This window comes from Chelon labrosus (genome assembly GCF_963514085.1).
Source record: "Chelon labrosus genome assembly, chromosome: 8".
In the NCBI taxonomy this organism is placed as follows: Eukaryota; Metazoa; Chordata; class Actinopteri; order Mugiliformes; family Mugilidae; genus Chelon; species Chelon labrosus.
Genome location: NC_140358.1, coordinates 11,940,726 through 11,959,878, shown reverse-complemented (window position 1 = coordinate 11,959,878; position 19,153 = coordinate 11,940,726). Strand labels below are relative to the sequence as shown.

The following is a 19,153-nucleotide window of genomic DNA, read 5'->3' as shown; positions in this document are numbered from 1 at the left end:
CATGCGCCTTCAGCGCACTGCGGCCCGGTGATCAGCTCTGAGTTCAGTGTCTGTAGAATCTCATTAATATCCAGGAAAATATCCAGGCTTTCATTATTGATATGCAAGTTTAAAAAACTCACCACTGGCATGTTGTTGAGTTTACACTGAGCATCAGTACAATGTGGGAAGTAGGAGACAAGTGCAGAAAATATAGTGCATATTACAAGGTGGTAAATTACTTAAAAATTAATTTCTTTAAGTTAAATATATATGGCTTTTCATTATTTGGCCATGCTGTCATAAATAAATAATAATAAAAAAAAATAGAATGTATAATGTGTCTTTAAAGCAATTGCTTGTAGCTTCCATTTTTGGTGAGCCCTGCAAATGTTTTCTCAAACGTGAAGAAAACAGACATTTTTTAATGAAATAAAAGACATTAAATCTTCAAAAATCTTTTAAACTGAATGTTCATTTTATATTCCTACTGTAAATAAAGATCCATTTTGTTTGTCATGTGAAAAAGATGGTATATTTATTTTCTTACATTATTTATTGAAGGAGTATGAATGGTAGCCTAACATCACTCTGTACGAATGAAGTTTATTTGTGGTGCACTCTTGAAATCTGAAAGTTGATTAAAATCAAATGCTGTATGAGACTAGAGTCACTATTGTTAGAGAATAATTTCTCTTCCCTATAGATAGTTTGTGTAGTTTCTGTTAGATTACTGCTGGGGTCAGTTATCTGCCCTATTTTCTCTCTGAGGAACATGCCAAGGCCATGGTCCCTCTTTGGCGTCTTCAATCTCACTCTCTGGCTGTCTACAGACACAGCTGTAGAGTTAGATGATAACGCCCTCCGTCACCGGATGACACTTTGTATTTCCTAGCTGGTGTAAATCCTTATCTTCATGTTTATGTACTATAGCCAATTGGATGTTAACACATCTCCCCTTTGCTGCCTCGGCCCACCTTTCTAGTATAAGAATCTGAGCTTTACTGTTAGACCCTTAGAACTGAGGTGGACTCATGCACTTATGTTGTGATGACGAATCTTCTGTTCTCCTCGTATACGAGCCTAAATAAACTCCTTCGGCATAAGACATACAGGACTCTGGTACTTCTTCTTCTTCATCGGCATCCCCACAAATTCCTCCCTAACAATTGGCGTCACGAACAGGATCTCAATAGAACAACGACTCGGTAAGTGAAAATGTATAATGTCTTGTTATATATTGTGCCTTGCCCTGTCTGCGTTTGACGAGATCACGAATTAAAAATGTAAAATGGGAGATAAACTTTTGATAAAGAATGAGAATTAATAGTGATACTTCATTATTAAGTCTGTATACGAGAAACGTTTTAACTTAAATTGAATTATCATTTTTGCAAAGTGCTTGTATGGTTGTGAGGAAGAGCTGGGTGAGCTTATCACTTTTCTGGGTGCGGTGAAAGCCCGTGCCCGGCACGGAGGGGCCCACTTGCGATCTCTGCTTCACCAGGGATCTAGATCGGGGATCACCCCTCTGTGTCCATTGGGAAACCGTTCTGGGTGCGGTGAAAGTCCGTGCTCGTCACAGAAGGGCCCACCTGAGACCTCTGGTCATAGGAAAGGGATTTTCGGGGTGGATTGAAAGAGATCTGCTTCACCAGAGATCAAGATCGGAGACCACCCATCTGTGTCCATCGGGAACAAAACTAAATGTGTATACACTGAGACTAAATGTCTACCTTCACACGTACAGCACTGAAAATTTATGTAAGACCAGAAAACCTGTATGCTGCTGAAGTTGTTTTTGTATGTTTATTGAGTGTCCTGTTTGTTTGAATTTAATTACACTTAAGTTCAAATCACATAGTAATTATGAAGTAAAAGAGTGGTTTCAAATTATTTATACTTTCTTCTCATTAGAATATCCTTGCGATCGTTACAATGTGTGTTGTTATTGTTGTTTGAAATCCTCTGAGCTGGTGAGGCCAAGTGTCCTCATCACTCATTGACGATCAAAGAGATGGATTCCATACCACCATGCATCGTATGTGCTAGTAACCTCTCCACGGTGGTGGCCCTCTACTGTGCGCACAGCACATGGGTTGAAGATCATTCCTCCTGTCAACTGTTAACACTACAACATTATTATGATTGCTTTGTCTTGTTTACTGTAATTCCACTTTGAAAGTTTCATATTTATCTTCGTACATTTAGTCTGATACTGATTGCCTATAACTGTCACATTGAATTGTTATGTAATCTGCATGTATTACTGTTATTGATTCATGTGTTGTACCAAGTGATTACAAACCCTTATGACATCATCTGGATGAGACTAGACTTTGGGTTTTCTCCATGACACTGAGGTTTTTCCCGTAGGTCTGACTTTATGGTTAGAATAGTTAGCACAGGGGTCTTTTTACCTCCTCTCGTCAAGAAAGGGGGGGGGGGGGGGGGTTTGGCTTCCTGTAAGTAGGTTCATGTGGCTGTGATTTCCAACGTGAGCCCTTCTAACACTTAGGTGTTTCAGAGGTTCTTTATCCCATTGATGGTTTGCCTCCAGCGGTCCTTGTTGACGGGAAGGTGGGATTCATGGGTCACATGTTAGATAAGCTGACATGCTATATAAGAGGGGTGCGAATATTACATCATGATATTATTTGACTCACGTTATTCTGTGGTTAATTGTTTATTACATTTTACATTTGATCTCATTGGGTTCTTGTATTGCGTGATGGTCTTTGATTCTGATGGCTTGACATTAACTCACCCTTAAGGTGCTAAATTATAGTGTATTGATCTTATGATCAATAAGAGGGGATTGTTAGAGAATAATTTCTCTTCCCTATAGATGGTTTGTATAGTTAATGTTAGATTACTGCTGGGGTCAGTTATCTGCCCTATTTTCTCTCTGAGGAACATGCCAAGGCCATGGTCCCTTTTTGGCGTCTTCAATCTCACTCTCTGGCTGTCTACAGACACAGCTGTAGAGTAGGTGATAACGCCCTCCGTCACCGGATGACACTTTGTATTTCCTAGCTGGTGTGAATCCTTATCTTCATGTTTATGTATTATAGCCAATTGGATGTTAACACATCTCCCCTTTGCTGCCTCGGCCCACCTTTCTAGTATAAGAATCTGAGCTTTACTGTTTGACCCTTAGAACTGAGGTGGACTCATGCACTTATGTTGTGATGATGAATCTTCTGTTCTCCTCGTATACGAGCCTAAATAAACTCCTTCAGCATAAGACATACAGGACTCTGGTACTTCTTCTTCTTCATCGGCATCACCACAAATTCCTCCCTAACAATTGGCGTCATGAACAGGATCTCAATAATGCCAAAAAAATGCCTGTGCGACTGTAGGGTGTTACTCAAATTCAGGAATGGAATCGGTTGGTGTCATCTGTACATGTTGTTTCCTATTATTGTGTAGTGAGTCATCCTGGTCTGAGCTCATTGGTAAATTTTACAAAGCCTGAAACATAAAATCTGAGAACAAAGTTCTTAACCTTTTAAATTGATATCCCCCTAACCCTTTAATCTGTGGCTCTGGGAAACTGAGCTACAGGGAACTGTCCTCGTCCTCCAAATCTTCCCCCCGGAGAGCATCATTGCTATCATCATTTTTATTTTCAGTCTGTTCGCCTGCCTGTCCTGTGTACTGAACCAAAGACTCCCTGTCTAAACCCTACTAATGTTACAACAAGGGTAATGTAGCTACACTGGTCCAACAAAAAAGGCCACGGTTTGTACCGCTGTCTTGATTTTCACCTTTATTTCTTTTCCTCCACCGATGTAACAAATCGTAAGACACCATGAAAACTATAAAGTCAAAGCATAAAATCTGTATGAGGCTAATGCTAACACAACGTAAACAAATAGACACTTAAAGGTATACTGAATGCTCAAAATATATTGTAAACCACTAAGAAATTATACACAGATGACCATGCACCATAACTTCCAGCCTCCATGTCTGTGGTCCCACTTCTGACCCACAATCCCACAGTTCAGACTCAAGGTCATGTGACCATATCATTTCAAAATAAAATGCCCTCACGTGAAGGTTTCTTTTAAACACAACTGAAATCATTTAATATTATGCTGTTACAGAAGTTAATTATAATGTAACCATTTTTACATCTCTTATTTATTGTCTTGTACTTATATTCCTATTTATCAATCTTTTATAAAATATTTCATGAACTCAAATCTGTTTGTATTGTTTATGAAATATGAAATGTAAATTTATTTAGGCAATGAATCTGTCCCACAGACAGTTACAGGTAAAGTTAATATATGCTGCCATTACTCTGCTTAGATAATGTTGTGTATGATTTAACTTCAGTGGCTTGTGTAGATTGTAATTGGAAATGAACCCTGTATTATTATTATTATTATTATTATTATTATTATTATTATTATTATTATTATTATTTTTGCATTATTTATCTAGTCTATATGTGTGTTAACAAACTGGGAAAGACAAACTACAACTTCAGATTCAGTATAAAGAGGTGTTGGTATGCTAACCATTAGCATCTGCTCTAGAGAGTCTTCACTGAGCTCTTGTATGAAACACAGCAGATAAGGATGCAACTGTGACTCATAGCCTCTGACCACCAACCAAGAAACTGCAATAGTCCAAATACTGATGCTACAGTAGAGAGGTTGGGAAGTAGGCAGATCTCTGTTGAGATGCTAGTGGATAGTGGTAGGCCACGTTTGACTATCAGGTTCAGTTTTTTTTGGTCATTTGCAGCATGCCTGGCAGGAGAAGTGAATATCATTATGGACCTGGCATTCATGTGGATGTTACTTAGACATGTACCACCCACCTAGACCAGACCAGGCAATGACATTCCTTGATGTCAGCAACCATCCTCAGCAGGATGCAGCCTGACACAGACACACACGCACAAAAACGGTTTAGGAACAACTCAAAAAAACACAAGGTGTTGACCTGGCCTCCAAATTCACTAGGTACCCAGAGCCCCCTCCCCTCAATCCATAGGACCCAAAAGCCCTCACTAACAACATTCTGTTACCAGACACCACAGGACACCCTCAGAAGACCCATGTCCATAATCTGATGAGTTACAACTGTTTTGGAGACACAAGGGAGACCTACTCAATATTAGGAAGGTGGTCATAATGTTACGCCTAATCTGTGAATAGTTCGGCTGTCAAAGTATTTTTAGATGATTTTTAGAAGACATGAATGAATATGGCTACACCTGGAGGTAAAAGTGTCTTAATAAGACAAGATAAGGGTCTTCACCAAAGAGAAACAGCTGTGTCAGATAAACAGCTAAACATCCAAGATCAGTGCACAACAAGGCTGATGTTTTCAACAGATGTCCTTCCTTGTCACTTCAGACAGTAATGATCTCAGGTCAGCTGAGTAAAAACGGTCAGATAGTGTCATATATCCACCCAGACATAAAACTAAAACAACATATTTCTGGGAAACAGTCATCATATTAGGACAGATGTCATCGTTTGAACCAATGGGCTTTGTTTTTTATTGGGCCGCAGGAAGCAGAAGGAGGAAGAGGAGGAGCTGGAGAGGATCCTGCAGCTGTCACTCACCGAGAAGTAATGTAACGCCAACAAGAGCAGCGGAGGCCGGTCTACATCGGGGAACAATCATCTTAATTTATTCCGTTTTATTTTTTAAATCCTGAGATGTTAAGTTGTCTTTCTCACACAAAGGCTGCTACAACAGAGTGTAAAGGACCTGAATATAAGAAATATGAAACAGGCGGGAAAGAGGAAGCGGTAGAAACAGGTACGCTGAAACACAAGAGTAAACGAGGGAGACAAAAGGGAGAGTCTTTGTTTTTCTTTTTTTATTGAATATTTCACAGTCTTGCTGTCTTTATTGAGTGAAGAATGATCCTTAAATGTTTAAACCTATAACATGATCCATTATAATGATGAAGAATAAGAAAATACAATCTTAACAAAATAACTTGTAAAAATATGATTATAACATTTATGTTGGCTTACTCCTATGTGTGGAAAAATAAAGAGTAATGATCATCCTGGATTGTGTTATGTTTTATTCTTTACAAATGAAGAAAAGTAAATGCTTTTAAAGTTTACAGTGGCATTATAATTTTATCAACAACAAAAACGAAGAACCATTCATGATCTGTACAATATCAGTGATCACAAACACTTAATAGTCTTGCTCAGCTGTGAAAAGATATAGTTTTGGCAATGCATTAGTCCCTTTATCATCTTTGGAGACATTTCTCTTGTCTCCTGGAGACTCAATCATAAATCAATACTTTGAGAAAATAGCGCTTGTTAGTTGAAGCTGGAGCTGAAATCATCAACACAAGAAGCTATTTACAGTGTAACACGATCAAACCCTCCCTCTTCACGTGTATCCCCACCGGAGAAGCCACAAGAGTAGTAAGGCAAAGACTACTAAAGGATGACTCCTTGGCTGGTAGGACCACCCTCACCCCAGACCAGCTCTGTGTGTCACTCAATCTGTGCCTGACAACCACCTATTTCCAATTTAATGGAGGATTCTACAGGCAAAAACACGGCTGTGCAATGGGGTCACCAGTGTCACCTATTGTGGCCAATCTCTACATGGAGGAGGTCGAGACCAGAGCCCTGAACTCTTTCACAGGAAACACTCCCACCCACTGGTTCAGGTACGTGGACGACACTTGGGTTAAAATCAAGACGCAGGAAGTGGAATCTTTCACACAGCACATCAATGCAGTGGACAGCAACATCAAGTTCATTCAGGAGGACATCAGCAGAGGTAGTCTGGCTTTCCTGGACTGTCTGGTGCATGTGGAAGAAGACCGAAGCCTCAACATTGAAGTGTATAGAAAACCCACCCACACTTATTATTCGATTCCCACCACCCCCTGGAACACAACTAGGGGTCATCAGACCTCTTCAGCACAGAGCACAGACTGTACCCACAAGACTGGATGGCAAGGAGAAGGAGCAAAAACACATTAAACGGGAACACATGTGGATATCCCAACTGGGCCTTTGTAAAAGGCTCAAAAAGATATCCCAAAAAGGACAGAGAGGAGGAGAACAACAAAAGGAAAAACATCGTCATCCCCTACGTGGCTGGAGTGTACGAGAAACTCAGGAGAATTTTCAGAAATCACCGTATTCCAGTTTATTTCAAACCAGGAAATACACTTAGGTTAAGACTGGTCCACCCAAAAGACAAAACACCCAGGCAAAAACAGAGTAATGTGGTGTACGCTGTTCAGTGCAGTGAGGAGTGTACAGATTTATACATTGGGGAAACCAAACAACCCATCCATAAACGCATGCACCAACACAGGAGAGCCAGCTCATCAGGAAACGATTCAGCGGTCCACCTACACCTGAAGGACAAGGGACACTCCTTTGAAGATAACAACGTCCAAATCTTAGCCAGAGAAGACCGATGGTTTGAAAGAGGAGTAAAGGAAGCCATCTATGTCAGACTGGAAAAACCTTCACTAAACAGAGGAGGTGGACTGAGATTTAATCTGCCATCTATTTACAATACAGTTTTAACTTCTGTCCCCAAGAAGTTTCAATCTCATTCACACCTTGACACTGGAGCCTCTGACGGGCAAGAGTTGTTAGAGAACCATTCATAGGGAAGAAGGCAGGGAAAAAAACAGCCCCCCCTCAACAACAGGTAAGTACCCAGTCGTTAATGGAAATTAGCTGCACCAGTTTCTGGTTATAGTTTTTTTCAGGAGGAGTTCCTATTTAAACCTCAGACTTCCCACCAGTCCCCTAGAACTGAAGAAGCTACTCGGATGAGTGGTGAAACGTCTTCTCAAAAAAAAACCTCTAAGTCCAGTTGCCTTTTTTAACCTTTGCTGGATATACCATGACCTGCATGACTGAGAACCTTCACAGACATAACACGATCAAACTTAAAGCAACAGGGTGTAAACAAATCTATCATTCAGAAGGTGGTAAAAGAGTAAAGGTTGAATTATGCTTCCGCGTAGTGATCACGCAATGGTCACGCAATGGTCACGCAATGGCCACGCAGTTGCTTGGACGCAGTGTGAGACCGTGATGGTTCTGCGTGGGGTTTACGTGTCGAAATGCATGCCACACCGGTAGAGGGCGCTATGGTTTTTGTGACCGACCGACCGACACTCTTGTGACTATCTCGCCTCGTTATTTACCTTCCGGCTTTTGCCATAGTCACAGTGAACGATGGACACCGAGACAGAGAGACTGGCGTTGGAGCTCCAAATTATTCAAGCAGAGGAAGAAATACTTCTATTGCAAATTAGGGCACGACAAAGGAGACAATTATGTTTATGAGTGGAAACCGGAAAAGCGGTCTCCAGCGGATGTAGTTAGCGGACCAATCACAGCCAATGCCGCTGCGTTGCTGCTGCGTTGCTGCTGCGTTGCTGTTGCGTCGCCTCGACGCGCGTCGAGGATTTTTGGGAGGTGCGCGTCTGGCCCTTGCGTAGGACGCACGGGGGTCCGCAAGGACGCAATAGGTCCGTAAAGGTTAGATTATGCTTCCGCGTAGTGATCACGCAATGGTCACGCAATGGCCACGCAGTTGCTCGGACGCAGTCGTGAGACCGTGATGGTTCTGCGTGGGGTTTACGTGTCGAAATGCATGCCACACCGGTAGAGGGCGCTATGGTTTTTTGTGACCGACGGACCGACACTCTTGTGACTATCTCGCCTCGTTATTTACCTTCCGGCTTTTGCCGTAGTCACAGTGAACGATGGACACCGAGACAGAGAGACTGGCGTTGGAGCTCCAAATTATTCAAGCAGAGGAAGAAATACTTCTATTGCAAATTAGGGCACGACAAAGGAGACAATTATGTTTATGAGTGGAGACCGGAAAAGCGGTCTCCAGCGGATGTAGTTAGCGGACCAATCACAGCCAATGCCGCTGCGTTGCTGCTGCGTTGCTGTTGCGTCGCCTCGACGCGCGTCGAGGATTTTTGGGAGGTGCGCGTCTGGCCCTTGCGTAGGACGCACGGGGGTCCGCAAGGACGCAATAGGTCCGCAATAGGTCCGCAATAGGTCCGTACGCACGGACGCGCTGTGTCAACGCGGAAGCATAAATTAGGCTTAATAGGTCCGTACGCACGGACGCGCTGTGTCAACGCGGAAGCATAATTTCGGCTTTAACATGATGACGGAGTGTGAAAATCAGGTGGGTTCCTGCACTGGTTTAGAGTCTGGCCGTGTTAAAATTCATCAAATCTGTTACAGACATCCATCATGTGGTCAAAATGTTTTTGACCAAATTCACTGAATACAAGACAGTCTCAAGCAACATCATTCTGGATTTTTTTTTCTTTGTCACAATCAATCAGGCTCGTGAGTCTTCTGCTGTGTTTGTCCACGATACTGTGCTGGAAGGGGATTTTTTACTGACTTGATTCATATACTCGCCCTCCTCAGGAGAAGAAACGTACACATTTTGTCTCCGTAGTTTTAAAGCTCTCCGAAGCTCACCGTCGAGCTGAGCTAGATCAGACAAAAACACATCCATTCAGACTGACTGAACACACACATTTCTTGAAACAAACTCAATGATGCATTTCTCACCTAGTTTCAGGTTGTGATCGTCAGGAACCACGTAGTCACCCTCCTCAGGCTTTTCTGGAGGGGTCGGAATCTCCGGTTTGGACATCGACCGCATCATAGGAGCCACTTGTGCCTTGGGTACAGTTTTTTTATCTGCAGGTGAGTTGATGCCGACGGACTTTGGTGCAGGGTCCACCTCTGTTGAACACATAAACGGTTGTTTAGGAGGAGCTCTGTACTATTGATTCATGTTTCTATTATTAAAAAGCAACCAACCAATGCGAGTCGCGTAGGGCTGAGATGCCATGTAGGGACGGAGACGGTACTCTGTCTTTTCAAGGAAGTATTTAAGCACGTCATTCAAGGTGGGGACAGTCACCTGGAGGAGGACACATGCAGAGAAAGAGATGAGGTTTGTGAAAGCTTCTTGACTTGGTTTAGATTAAATATTTCGGCATTTATTTACAGTATTTTTCACTGCAGTCTTAATGGTGGCTCCTTCAAATGCTTGAATAAAACACCCAATAATCTCAAGTACTGTGCCTATGATACTAAATTTAACATATACATTCAATTAGATTAAAAATGTCTAGCCTACTTTAGTGACAGTTTAATACAATAATAACAGAAGCACAGTAACAGTATAAAATAGAGAGGGCATAGTGTGTTTGACTGTCTAGAAATCTATACAGCACACAGTTTCTCCACAGTTAACTGTCTGCACTGGGACTTACCGTTTTCTCCAGTTCAATGACAAACCCTGAGTTTACGGAGGTCACTCTGAAGTTCTTCATGACTGGCCCTCTGAAACATAAAGACAATGACAATGAAATACAGTAACAACAGGCCGGGGAGATTCATATTTCTGTGTTGAGCGTTACACATCCAGGTTATTCTTTCCATGCATGCCCTGTGGATCCTGATTTTAAACAACGAAGCTCAAGTTTGTCCTGGTTGACCAGATGTAATGGTTTTTATTACCTTGGTGCCAGACAACTCACTAGGTGCATATGCTATAGCACTGATTTATAAGAAAGACTATGAAATTTATATGTCTATCAATAATTTCCTTATGCACAATCCCATGTTCTCATTCTCAGTGGTACTTTTCAGAGGTTTGGTTATAGACGGTCAGACCTGGGTGTCAGCTGTCTGAGGGTGAGGGCGTAGTTGTTGGCCATGGTGGATGGGCGGAGAATGATGCCTCCATACTCCGGGTTTGCCTCCAGCATCCTCTCAGCCTCCTGTCGGGTCACGTCAAAGAAACATCTGCAAGACGTAAAGACAAAACACTACACTTTGTAACCGGTGTAAGCATCAACTGCAGGTACATTATGTGCATCAGTCCAAATGTTCATCACTCCTGACTAATACACATTTTTCATGTCTTGTTACAAACACAGATAAAGCAGAAAGTCAGCCAGTTTAACGTACGCTGGCATCTCAGATGAGGACTTGTCTTCGGTCGCAGAAGAGCAGGTGTCACCTGAAACGGAATGCTGCAGGAATGGTGGTCGGCGTGGGAGGGGCGGACGTGACGCTGGGACATTTCTTCTCCTCTCCTGAGCCAGAGTGTCCTGCAGCTGCAACATCTGGCCCGGCAGCAGCTGCAGCTCACTGGGAATCTCCTTCTGCAGGGGAACAGAGCTCCTCGTCACTAATACCATCACATTCAGATAACAGAGTTAAGAAAATATAACCCGGTATGAACTAGTGTAAATGAATTTCTTTTTTTTTTTGGTTTCTTCCGAGTCAGACTATTTGTTCCTCTAACCCTGTTATATGAATAAATGCAACCTTTTGTGTTTATTTTGTTTAATTAGACTCATTCTTTCTTTCTTGGCTGTAACATTTGATAAATAATTTCTGTCCTTGCCACTTGAATGAACCAAGTTTTCATCTAATCATTAACCATGACGCATTTGTCCCTCTTGTATTGCTTACATGCAGCCAGGACTTCATTTCGAAGGGACGCACAGAATACAAATATTTTTTGGCATCCAGCAAAATACTGTAAAATGAATGAGTAACTGTGTGTGTGTGTTTTTGCTTACCTTGACCACAGTCAGGATGTAACCCCTCCACTCCTCTCCTACGTCAGCACTGTCCATCTGCACAGTCACACCGACAACAGACACACAAAGAACAAAGAGTATGTTTAAAAGCTGTTTCAGGGCTTGGAGTAATGCATAATTTAAAGCAATGCTGCAGTCTTTTAACAATTTGGGCAGTCGTGGTGTAACAGACCTTTAGCTGCACGTCCTCTGTGGGCAGGGTGAGAGTGAAGATGGTTGGTGTCTTCTTTTGATATGGAGAGTCCAACTCCATGGACTTGAGCTGCTCCAGGTCCAGCTTCTCAATGTACTGACAAACCAACCATCAGATTCGTGTTTTCACTGTTCAGACTACTTCCTTGTCCCGAATTCTCATCACTGTACACGTTTATTTCAAGACAAAAACTGATATTCAAGTGTGCTTACTTTTTCTTGTGAGTCATTCTTGTACAGAAACAGTGTAACTCCACGGAGCTCAGCGTAGTACTTCTTGAAGTCCTGCAAACCGTAAATGCTCATTTGAATTTCTGCGTTTTACTACTCAAGTACTACTGATACTTTATATTTAAATCCCTTTTTGATTTATATTTTCAGGTTAAGGTTTACATACAGTTCTATTAATTGTACATTATTCTTATGGATTCTGATCCATTGCTCAGGCTGAACCTCCTGCTAGTAGTAACAGAGTAGCAAAACCAAATGAACATATCCTTGGCAGAGGTCAATCTCCGTTAAAAGAGCACATTCGATACTTATTTACTTTTTCACTCTAGCTGTTCTGTACTTCACTGCTCAGTACGCCTTCTATCTGTGTTCTTACCTTCTCGTTTGAGTGCTTCTTCAGCAGGTGTCCAGAGTAGTAGAGAGGCAGAGATGTTAAGCTCGCCCTCCTCTTATGAACAACTCTGGTGGCCAAAGACATTTTCCCACCGTTTGGTCAGATCTGCGTGCTTCTTCTGGGCCGGTTTGGTTCCACTTTGGCTCCGTTTACCTCTGCTTGCCCAGCAGTGTGATCATCCACCTTGGGTAAATCCCTGAGTCCTGACAATATTTCCTTGTGCTGTTCTCAAAGTGGTAATTTATGGGTGTATAATCTAAGATGATAAGCTTTTCCTCCACCTCTCTTTCAGTCTCACTGCTGCTCTATCCCTGGGAATGAGGAAATGCTGCAGTGATTTACAAGGAAGCAAGGAAAAAAAAACAACCCTGAATAAACAACTGCTTTTGTACTTTGAACATGGGCAATACTCCAGAAAGGTAAATTTATACTGCATGCAGACACGTGCACACAAACACACGCATACAGATTTATTATTTGCATGTCACGTATGATGTTTAGACAAGAAAGCGGGAGACTTCTTATTAAGACTTTAGACTTGAGGGGGGCTCTAGGTCATTTCACATGCGCCTTCAGCGCACTGCGGCCCAGCAATCAGCTCTGAGTTCAGTGTCTTTAGAATCTCATTAATATCCAGGAAAATATCCGGGCTTTCATTATTGATATGCAAGTTTAAAAAACCCACCACTGGCATGTTGTTGAGTTTACACTGATCGTCAAGTGCAGAAAATGTAATGCATATTACATGGTAGTAAATTACTTTAAAAAAAAAAAAAAAATTTCTTTAAATATATGTCTTTTCAGGCCATGCTGTCATAAATAAATAATAAAATAAAACAAACAGAATGCATAATGTGTCCATTAATGTGTCCATTGCTTGTAGCTTCCATTTTTGGTGAGCCCTGCAAATGTTTTCTTAAATGTGAAGAAAATAGACGTTTTTTAATGAAATAAAAGACATTAAATCTTCAAAAATCTTTTAAACTGAATGTTCATTTTATATTCCTACTGTAAATAAAGATCCATTTTGTTTGTCATGTGAAAAAGATGGTATATTTATTTTCTTACACTATTTATTGAAGGAGTATGAATGGTAACATCACTCTGTACGAATGTAGTTTATTTGTGGTGCACTCTTGAAATCTGAAAGTTGATTAAAATCAAAGGCTGTATGAGACTAGAGTCACAATTGTTAGAGAATAACAATTTTGTGTAGTTCAAGATTCAAGATTTCTTTATTGTCAATTTTTCAATACGTTCACAACATACAGAAAAATCGAAAAAATGTTCCTCTCTCTTCTCACACAATAATAAAAAAGAAAAACCTAAATAGACCTAAAGTGGATGAAATGACAGTGAAACAGTTACCATGTAAACAGTCTGTATAAATATATGTATAAATATAGTGAATAAATAGAAATAGAAATTACTAGGTACAACTTGTACTTAACTCGGAGTGTCAACACAAAAACCCACGTCCAAAAAAACAGGCAACTACAGGTCTAGCTCTCATACGTACAGGTGATTAAATAGGCACAGGAAAACTTCTTTGCATGGCTGCCGGCTATAGTTTATCTTTCGTTTCTTCTGGTGATGCTGTTGTCACTTCCGGTGGTGGCAGGAAGGAGGGGGCGCACTTCCAATAATAGCCTTTTATACAGCCGCCCCCAAATGTGCATAGCACATTTGCATCAAATAAAAGGCTTAGTCAGTCTTAGAGGGTCTAGAGCAGCCTTTCTCAAACTTTTTTCAGCCAGGGCACCTTTCAAAAGTGCATAAAATCTCAAGGCACCCCAGTGTAAAATATGATTAAAAACGACACTGCATAGCCTAAACGTAAATGCAAACGTCCTGTTTATTTAGACAGGACAGTAATGAACAGAGCATAATACAACTGTAAATATTAATAATAACAACTTCATAGCAACTTTATAGCACCTTTAAAAACACAGGTTTACAAAGTGCTTCACAAAACAATAAAGCAGAGACACAAATGCCATAAAACCATAAGAGGTGGACCGCCCAAGCTATACAGCAACACAGGCAATACAAGAACCCAACAAATTGAGAGCAGGAGAACTCAAATGAAGTGCAGAGATAGCAGGAATGTTTTTCCATCATAGTGCTTGTTTCCATCCGTGCTATACGCGCACGCACACACACCCACACACACACACACACGCAAACAATAATCCGCAATGAGAGAGGGAGAGAGAGGGTACGGTGGCCTGGAGGTGCAAATCAACATTACAAAACATAAAACACTTTTACAAATTCTGAAACAAATTTACATTTCAGAAAACAAAACTACAAGTCTTAAAACAAAATTACATTTCAGAAAACAAATTTACATTTTAGAAAACAAAATTACATCTCAGAAAACACATTTACAAGTTGCAAAACAAAATTACAATTCAGAAAACAAATTTACAAGATGCAAAACAAATTTACATTTCAGAAAACAAAATACAAGTTGTAAAACAAAATTACATTTCAGAAAAAAAATTACAAGTTGTAAAACAAAATTACATTTCAGAAAACAAATTTACAAATTGCAAAACAAATTTACATTTCAGAAAACAAAATGACAAATAACATAACACTTTTACAAAGACCAAAACACTTTTACAATATCTGAAACAAATTTACATTTCAGAAAACAAATTTACAAGACACCAAACACTTTGACAAACTGCAGAAACAAATTTACAAAAAGGCCAACATCAACCGGAAAGGGAATGTACCAACCCCGGGGTTGACCCGGAAGTGAACGAGGAGCGGTCATGACGAGTTCTAGTCGTCAATGGAGAAGCTAACGGAGACCTGAGATGAGCGAAAGGCAAGCACATGAGCCGACTATCTAGTTTTTGACCAAGATGGAGTGCGAGCGAGCCGTGTTTTGCCCTTTTTGCGGACGATATATGCGACGGTTAACACAGTTTTGTTTTTCGTGTGGTCGGTGTTTAGATGTTTTAAATGGCATGGACCAGATCGACGGAGAGGATATGCTGCAGCAGTGCAGAAGATATTTTAATGAGGGACACGCATATACTGTCATTGTTGACATGATGTCATGTTTGTATGGGGTTCAAATCAGTTTGAGGTCTCTCAAGAGTAAACTGAATGCAGCCGGCTTGTATCGCCGTAAACATTACTCCTCCACAAACGCCGTAACAAGGGCCATCCGACTGGAGCTTCGCGGACCGGGACAGCTGTTCGGCTACCGCACCATGTGGCAGGTACTTAAACAAAAATACGATCTGCGAGTGAGGAGAGATCAAGTGATGCGTTTACGGCGGGTGCTCAATCCCCGTGGTTGTGAGAGGAGAGCACACAGACGGTTCATCAGAAGAACGTACCATTCGATGGGACCAAACTACGTGTGGCACGCCGATGGCTATGATAAATTGAAGCCATTCGGTTTGGCTCTTTCAGGGTGTATAGATGGCTTTTCACGGAAAGTGCTGTGGCTAGAGTGTGGGCCGACAAACAACGACCCAAGTGTGATCGCTCACTATTTTTTGTCATGTGTGCGTAACCTTGGTGTCACTCCCATGAGACTGAGGACCGATTGCGGCACGGAGAACGGGACCATGGCCGCAATTCAGTGCACCTTACGCCACGACCACAACGACTACTTCTCCGGAGCATCCAGCCACATGTATGGCTCATCCTCAAACAACCAAAGGATTGAGTCTTGGTGGTCCATCTTCAGGAAGGGGAGGTAAGTGGTCTCATTAAGCCATTTACATGTAAAATTTAATTTCATCCATTCATTCAAACATATAAACCATGACTTATTATATTTTTCAAATCAATTTCTATAGGTCTCAGTTCTGGATGGAGCTATTTGCAGACCTGAGGGATGCCGGATAGTTCAATGGTAGTCATGAGCATCAGTGTCTGCTGAGATACTCCTTTGGCGATGTTCTCCAGAAAGACTTGGATGAGTGTGTCAGATTGTGGAACAGTCACAGGATTCGCCCCTCGAGAACAGCGTCATGCCCAGGAGGAGTGCCCAATGAGCTCTACTACTTACCACACAGGTAATACTATGGTGATAGATTTGATGTTTGTATTTGTTTTCTTTTATCTTAAATATTGAATGTAATTATGTCCTTCTGTTTGATACAGGTTTGGCTCCAGAGACTGTGGTTTTAAAGTTGAAGAGGCAGAACTGGATGCCTTTCCCGAGGCTCGACTCACAAGAGCTCCATGTGGGGACACTAACATACAGGATTACCTGGACTCATCCATGGACAGCAATCATTTACAGAAGCCAGGGAACTGGCAGTCTGCAACTGAACTGTATCTGAAACTAAAAGAAATTGCTCAGCTATGAATGGAAGAGAGGTTTATTGTAATGGTGGAACATGTACACAAAGTGTCTCAAATAGAGACCCACAGCTTCATTACAGTAAAGCAAAGAATGAGCAAACTTTTTTTTTTGTTAGAACAAAATCTGTAATTGTAATAGTGGAACATGTACACAAAGTGTCTGAAATCGAGACCCACAGCTTCATTAAAATTAAGCAAAGCAATGAGAAAACTTTTTTTTTTTTACCCTCCTGTTGTCCTCCTGGGTGGGGGAAGAAAGGAAGGAAGGACAAAGGGAAAGATTGGAGGAAAAAAGGAAGAGGAAAAGGAAGGCAAGACAGAAGGAGGAAGGGAACAGATTGGGTCAATTGGCAAGAAAGGAAGGGAAGGAAGGAAAACGGTTTGAAAGGAAGGAGGAAGGGAAAGATGGGAGGAAAGAGGGAGGGAACAGATTGGGTCAAGAAGGAAGGGAGGGAAAAGGGATTGTGGAAAGAAGGAAGGAATGAAAGAAGGAGGGAGGGAACAGATTGGGTCAAAAGGAAGGAAGGAAGGAAGGGAAAAGGGTTGTGGAAAGAAGTGAGGGGAAAAAGAAAGGTGGAAGGAACAGATTAGGGAGAAGTAGTAAGGATGAAGGGAAGGAAAGGAAAAAAGGCTTGTGGAGGGAAGGATGGGGGGAAGGGTACAGATTGGGTTAATTTGACCCAGAAGGACAACAGGAGGGTTAGAGAACATCTCTTATTGTAATCGTGGAACATGTACACAGAGTGTCTGAAATGTTGACCCACAGCTTCATTAAAATAAAAAAAGTAATGAGCAATCTTTTCTTAAATAGAAAACAAAATCTCTTGATTTTTTTTCCCATTCAGAGACAAAAACAGACAACAGTTAAGTGTCTGAGCAAAAAACATGCTCACATAAAAACCGCTTTAACAAAACCAGCTGCACCTTTAAGTGCACCATTGACACCAGCTAGGGGTTATCTAGTCATATGGCTTAAAAAAAGCCAAATCCTGGACTATTTTGAATTCCAAAGTCCATTTGTGACTTAAACACACTGTATGGTTCGAGGAGTGGTAACTTCAACAGGTTTGAACATGTATTTGCCATTGGGAACAGAGAGTCATCCAGGAACTCTATTTGAGGCGATGGTTGCAAGCCAGAAGGGGGAACTGATGTCAGCCCAGTTGCAAACATGAACACGTCCTCCAGAGAAACGGAAGCCGCACCTTCTGCAAAGAAGAAAAAAAAGAGGTCCAGATATACCACGGTAATCCCCCCCAAAAAAAGAGAGAAAAGAAACATACAAACCTTCACAGTCAAGGAGGTAGTCAGCCCAGTAGGCCAAGGTTTGACTTTCTTTTCGTCTCATGTTACTCCCTGAAGGGCTGAGGTCAGGTTTGAAGAGTCTTTCTAGTTCAAAGCCAGTGAGTCGCTTCTCAACATGGCACAGGACAGGGGTCAGCAAAGAAGGTTGTTGCTGTAGTGCAGTAAGAAACTGGAGGGCTGAAAGACCATCTTTGAATCTACAAAGTGAATAAAAACACTTTCACGCCTGTGTACTGACAACTGCATGTAAATTATTTAAAGAAAAGTGTTAGAGGTTCTCAAGCAATTACAGTCCACCTAAACGTGTAAAAAAAAAAAAAAAAAAAACATTTGGGGTTGTTTCTGTGTTAAAAATTAAATTTCTTACGATTTGCACATGGCAAGGTAGGTGTTACAAAACTAAGGCTGTCAGTTGTAACACACTATGGCACAAATGTCACGGTGACTACAGATGTGCATGTCATCATGAAAGTCATATAAAGAAAATCACATCATAAAAAATATGATCTTACCTGTCAATTACAGATGAGTTGCGGACAATTATATACCACTGAAGGTAGTCTGCCACTATTCCTTTCTTTTCTTCCACAGCAGTCACATGTCTCAGACAGCCAGCTGTCTGTAACATTGTGCTGTGTCTCATGACACAGTCTTGCAGAGCATCCAATGAAGGAGCATTATCAATCTGAAAGACACAAAAAACAGCATGAACAGACCAGTTAAAAACTCTATATCCTTGTTTTTTTCTCCACTGCATATACAAGAGGGTGTAACCGTACCCTATCAAAAACTAATACATTAAGCCAATGATGTGTATGTGATACAGGAAATAAAACTGTCCTAAGTAGGTAAGTCTCTGTCCTCCCACACTGTAACCTTAAGCTATTCTCACCTCTTGCATAGCTCTCCCTATTTCTTCATCTGTTATTACATCAACTGTTGATTTGAATGAAGTCTGGCCAGCAAGGTAATGTACAAGGTCCTCTGACAGGAAATGGGGTCCTGGACCTCCATGTACAACTGACACAGCAATCATCTTTCCTGCCAGGAAGTATTCGTCCTCCCTGACAGCT

General features: G+C 41.3%; 1 protein-coding gene and 1 long non-coding RNA gene across 2 annotated transcripts; one reads left to right on the top strand and one right to left on the bottom strand.

Annotated features, from left to right (window-relative positions):
* Positions 1-9,548: 9,548 nt before the first annotated feature.
* LOC311491355 (signal-transducing adaptor protein 1-like) lies at positions 9,549-13,054 on the bottom strand. Its single transcript, XM_084549260.1, has 8 exons — positions 12,420-13,054; positions 12,026-12,097; positions 11,793-11,909; positions 11,600-11,656; positions 10,980-11,176; positions 10,683-10,814; positions 10,280-10,349; positions 9,549-9,924 (listed from the first exon to the last, which is right to left on the bottom strand). The coding sequence occupies exons 1-8, from the start codon at positions 12,519-12,521 to the stop codon at positions 9,784-9,786; spliced, it is 888 nt and encodes a 295-aa protein (XP_084405386.1). The 5' UTR covers positions 12,522-13,054; the 3' UTR covers positions 9,549-9,783.
* A 1,123-nt stretch (positions 13,055-14,177) lies between these two features.
* On the top strand, positions 14,178-18,287 carry LOC311492002. Its single transcript, XR_014699202.1, has 3 exons — positions 14,178-16,161; positions 16,265-16,483; positions 16,572-18,287. It is a non-coding gene; the product is annotated as an uncharacterized lncRNA (long non-coding RNA).
* The last annotated feature ends 866 nt before the right edge of the window (positions 18,288-19,153 follow it).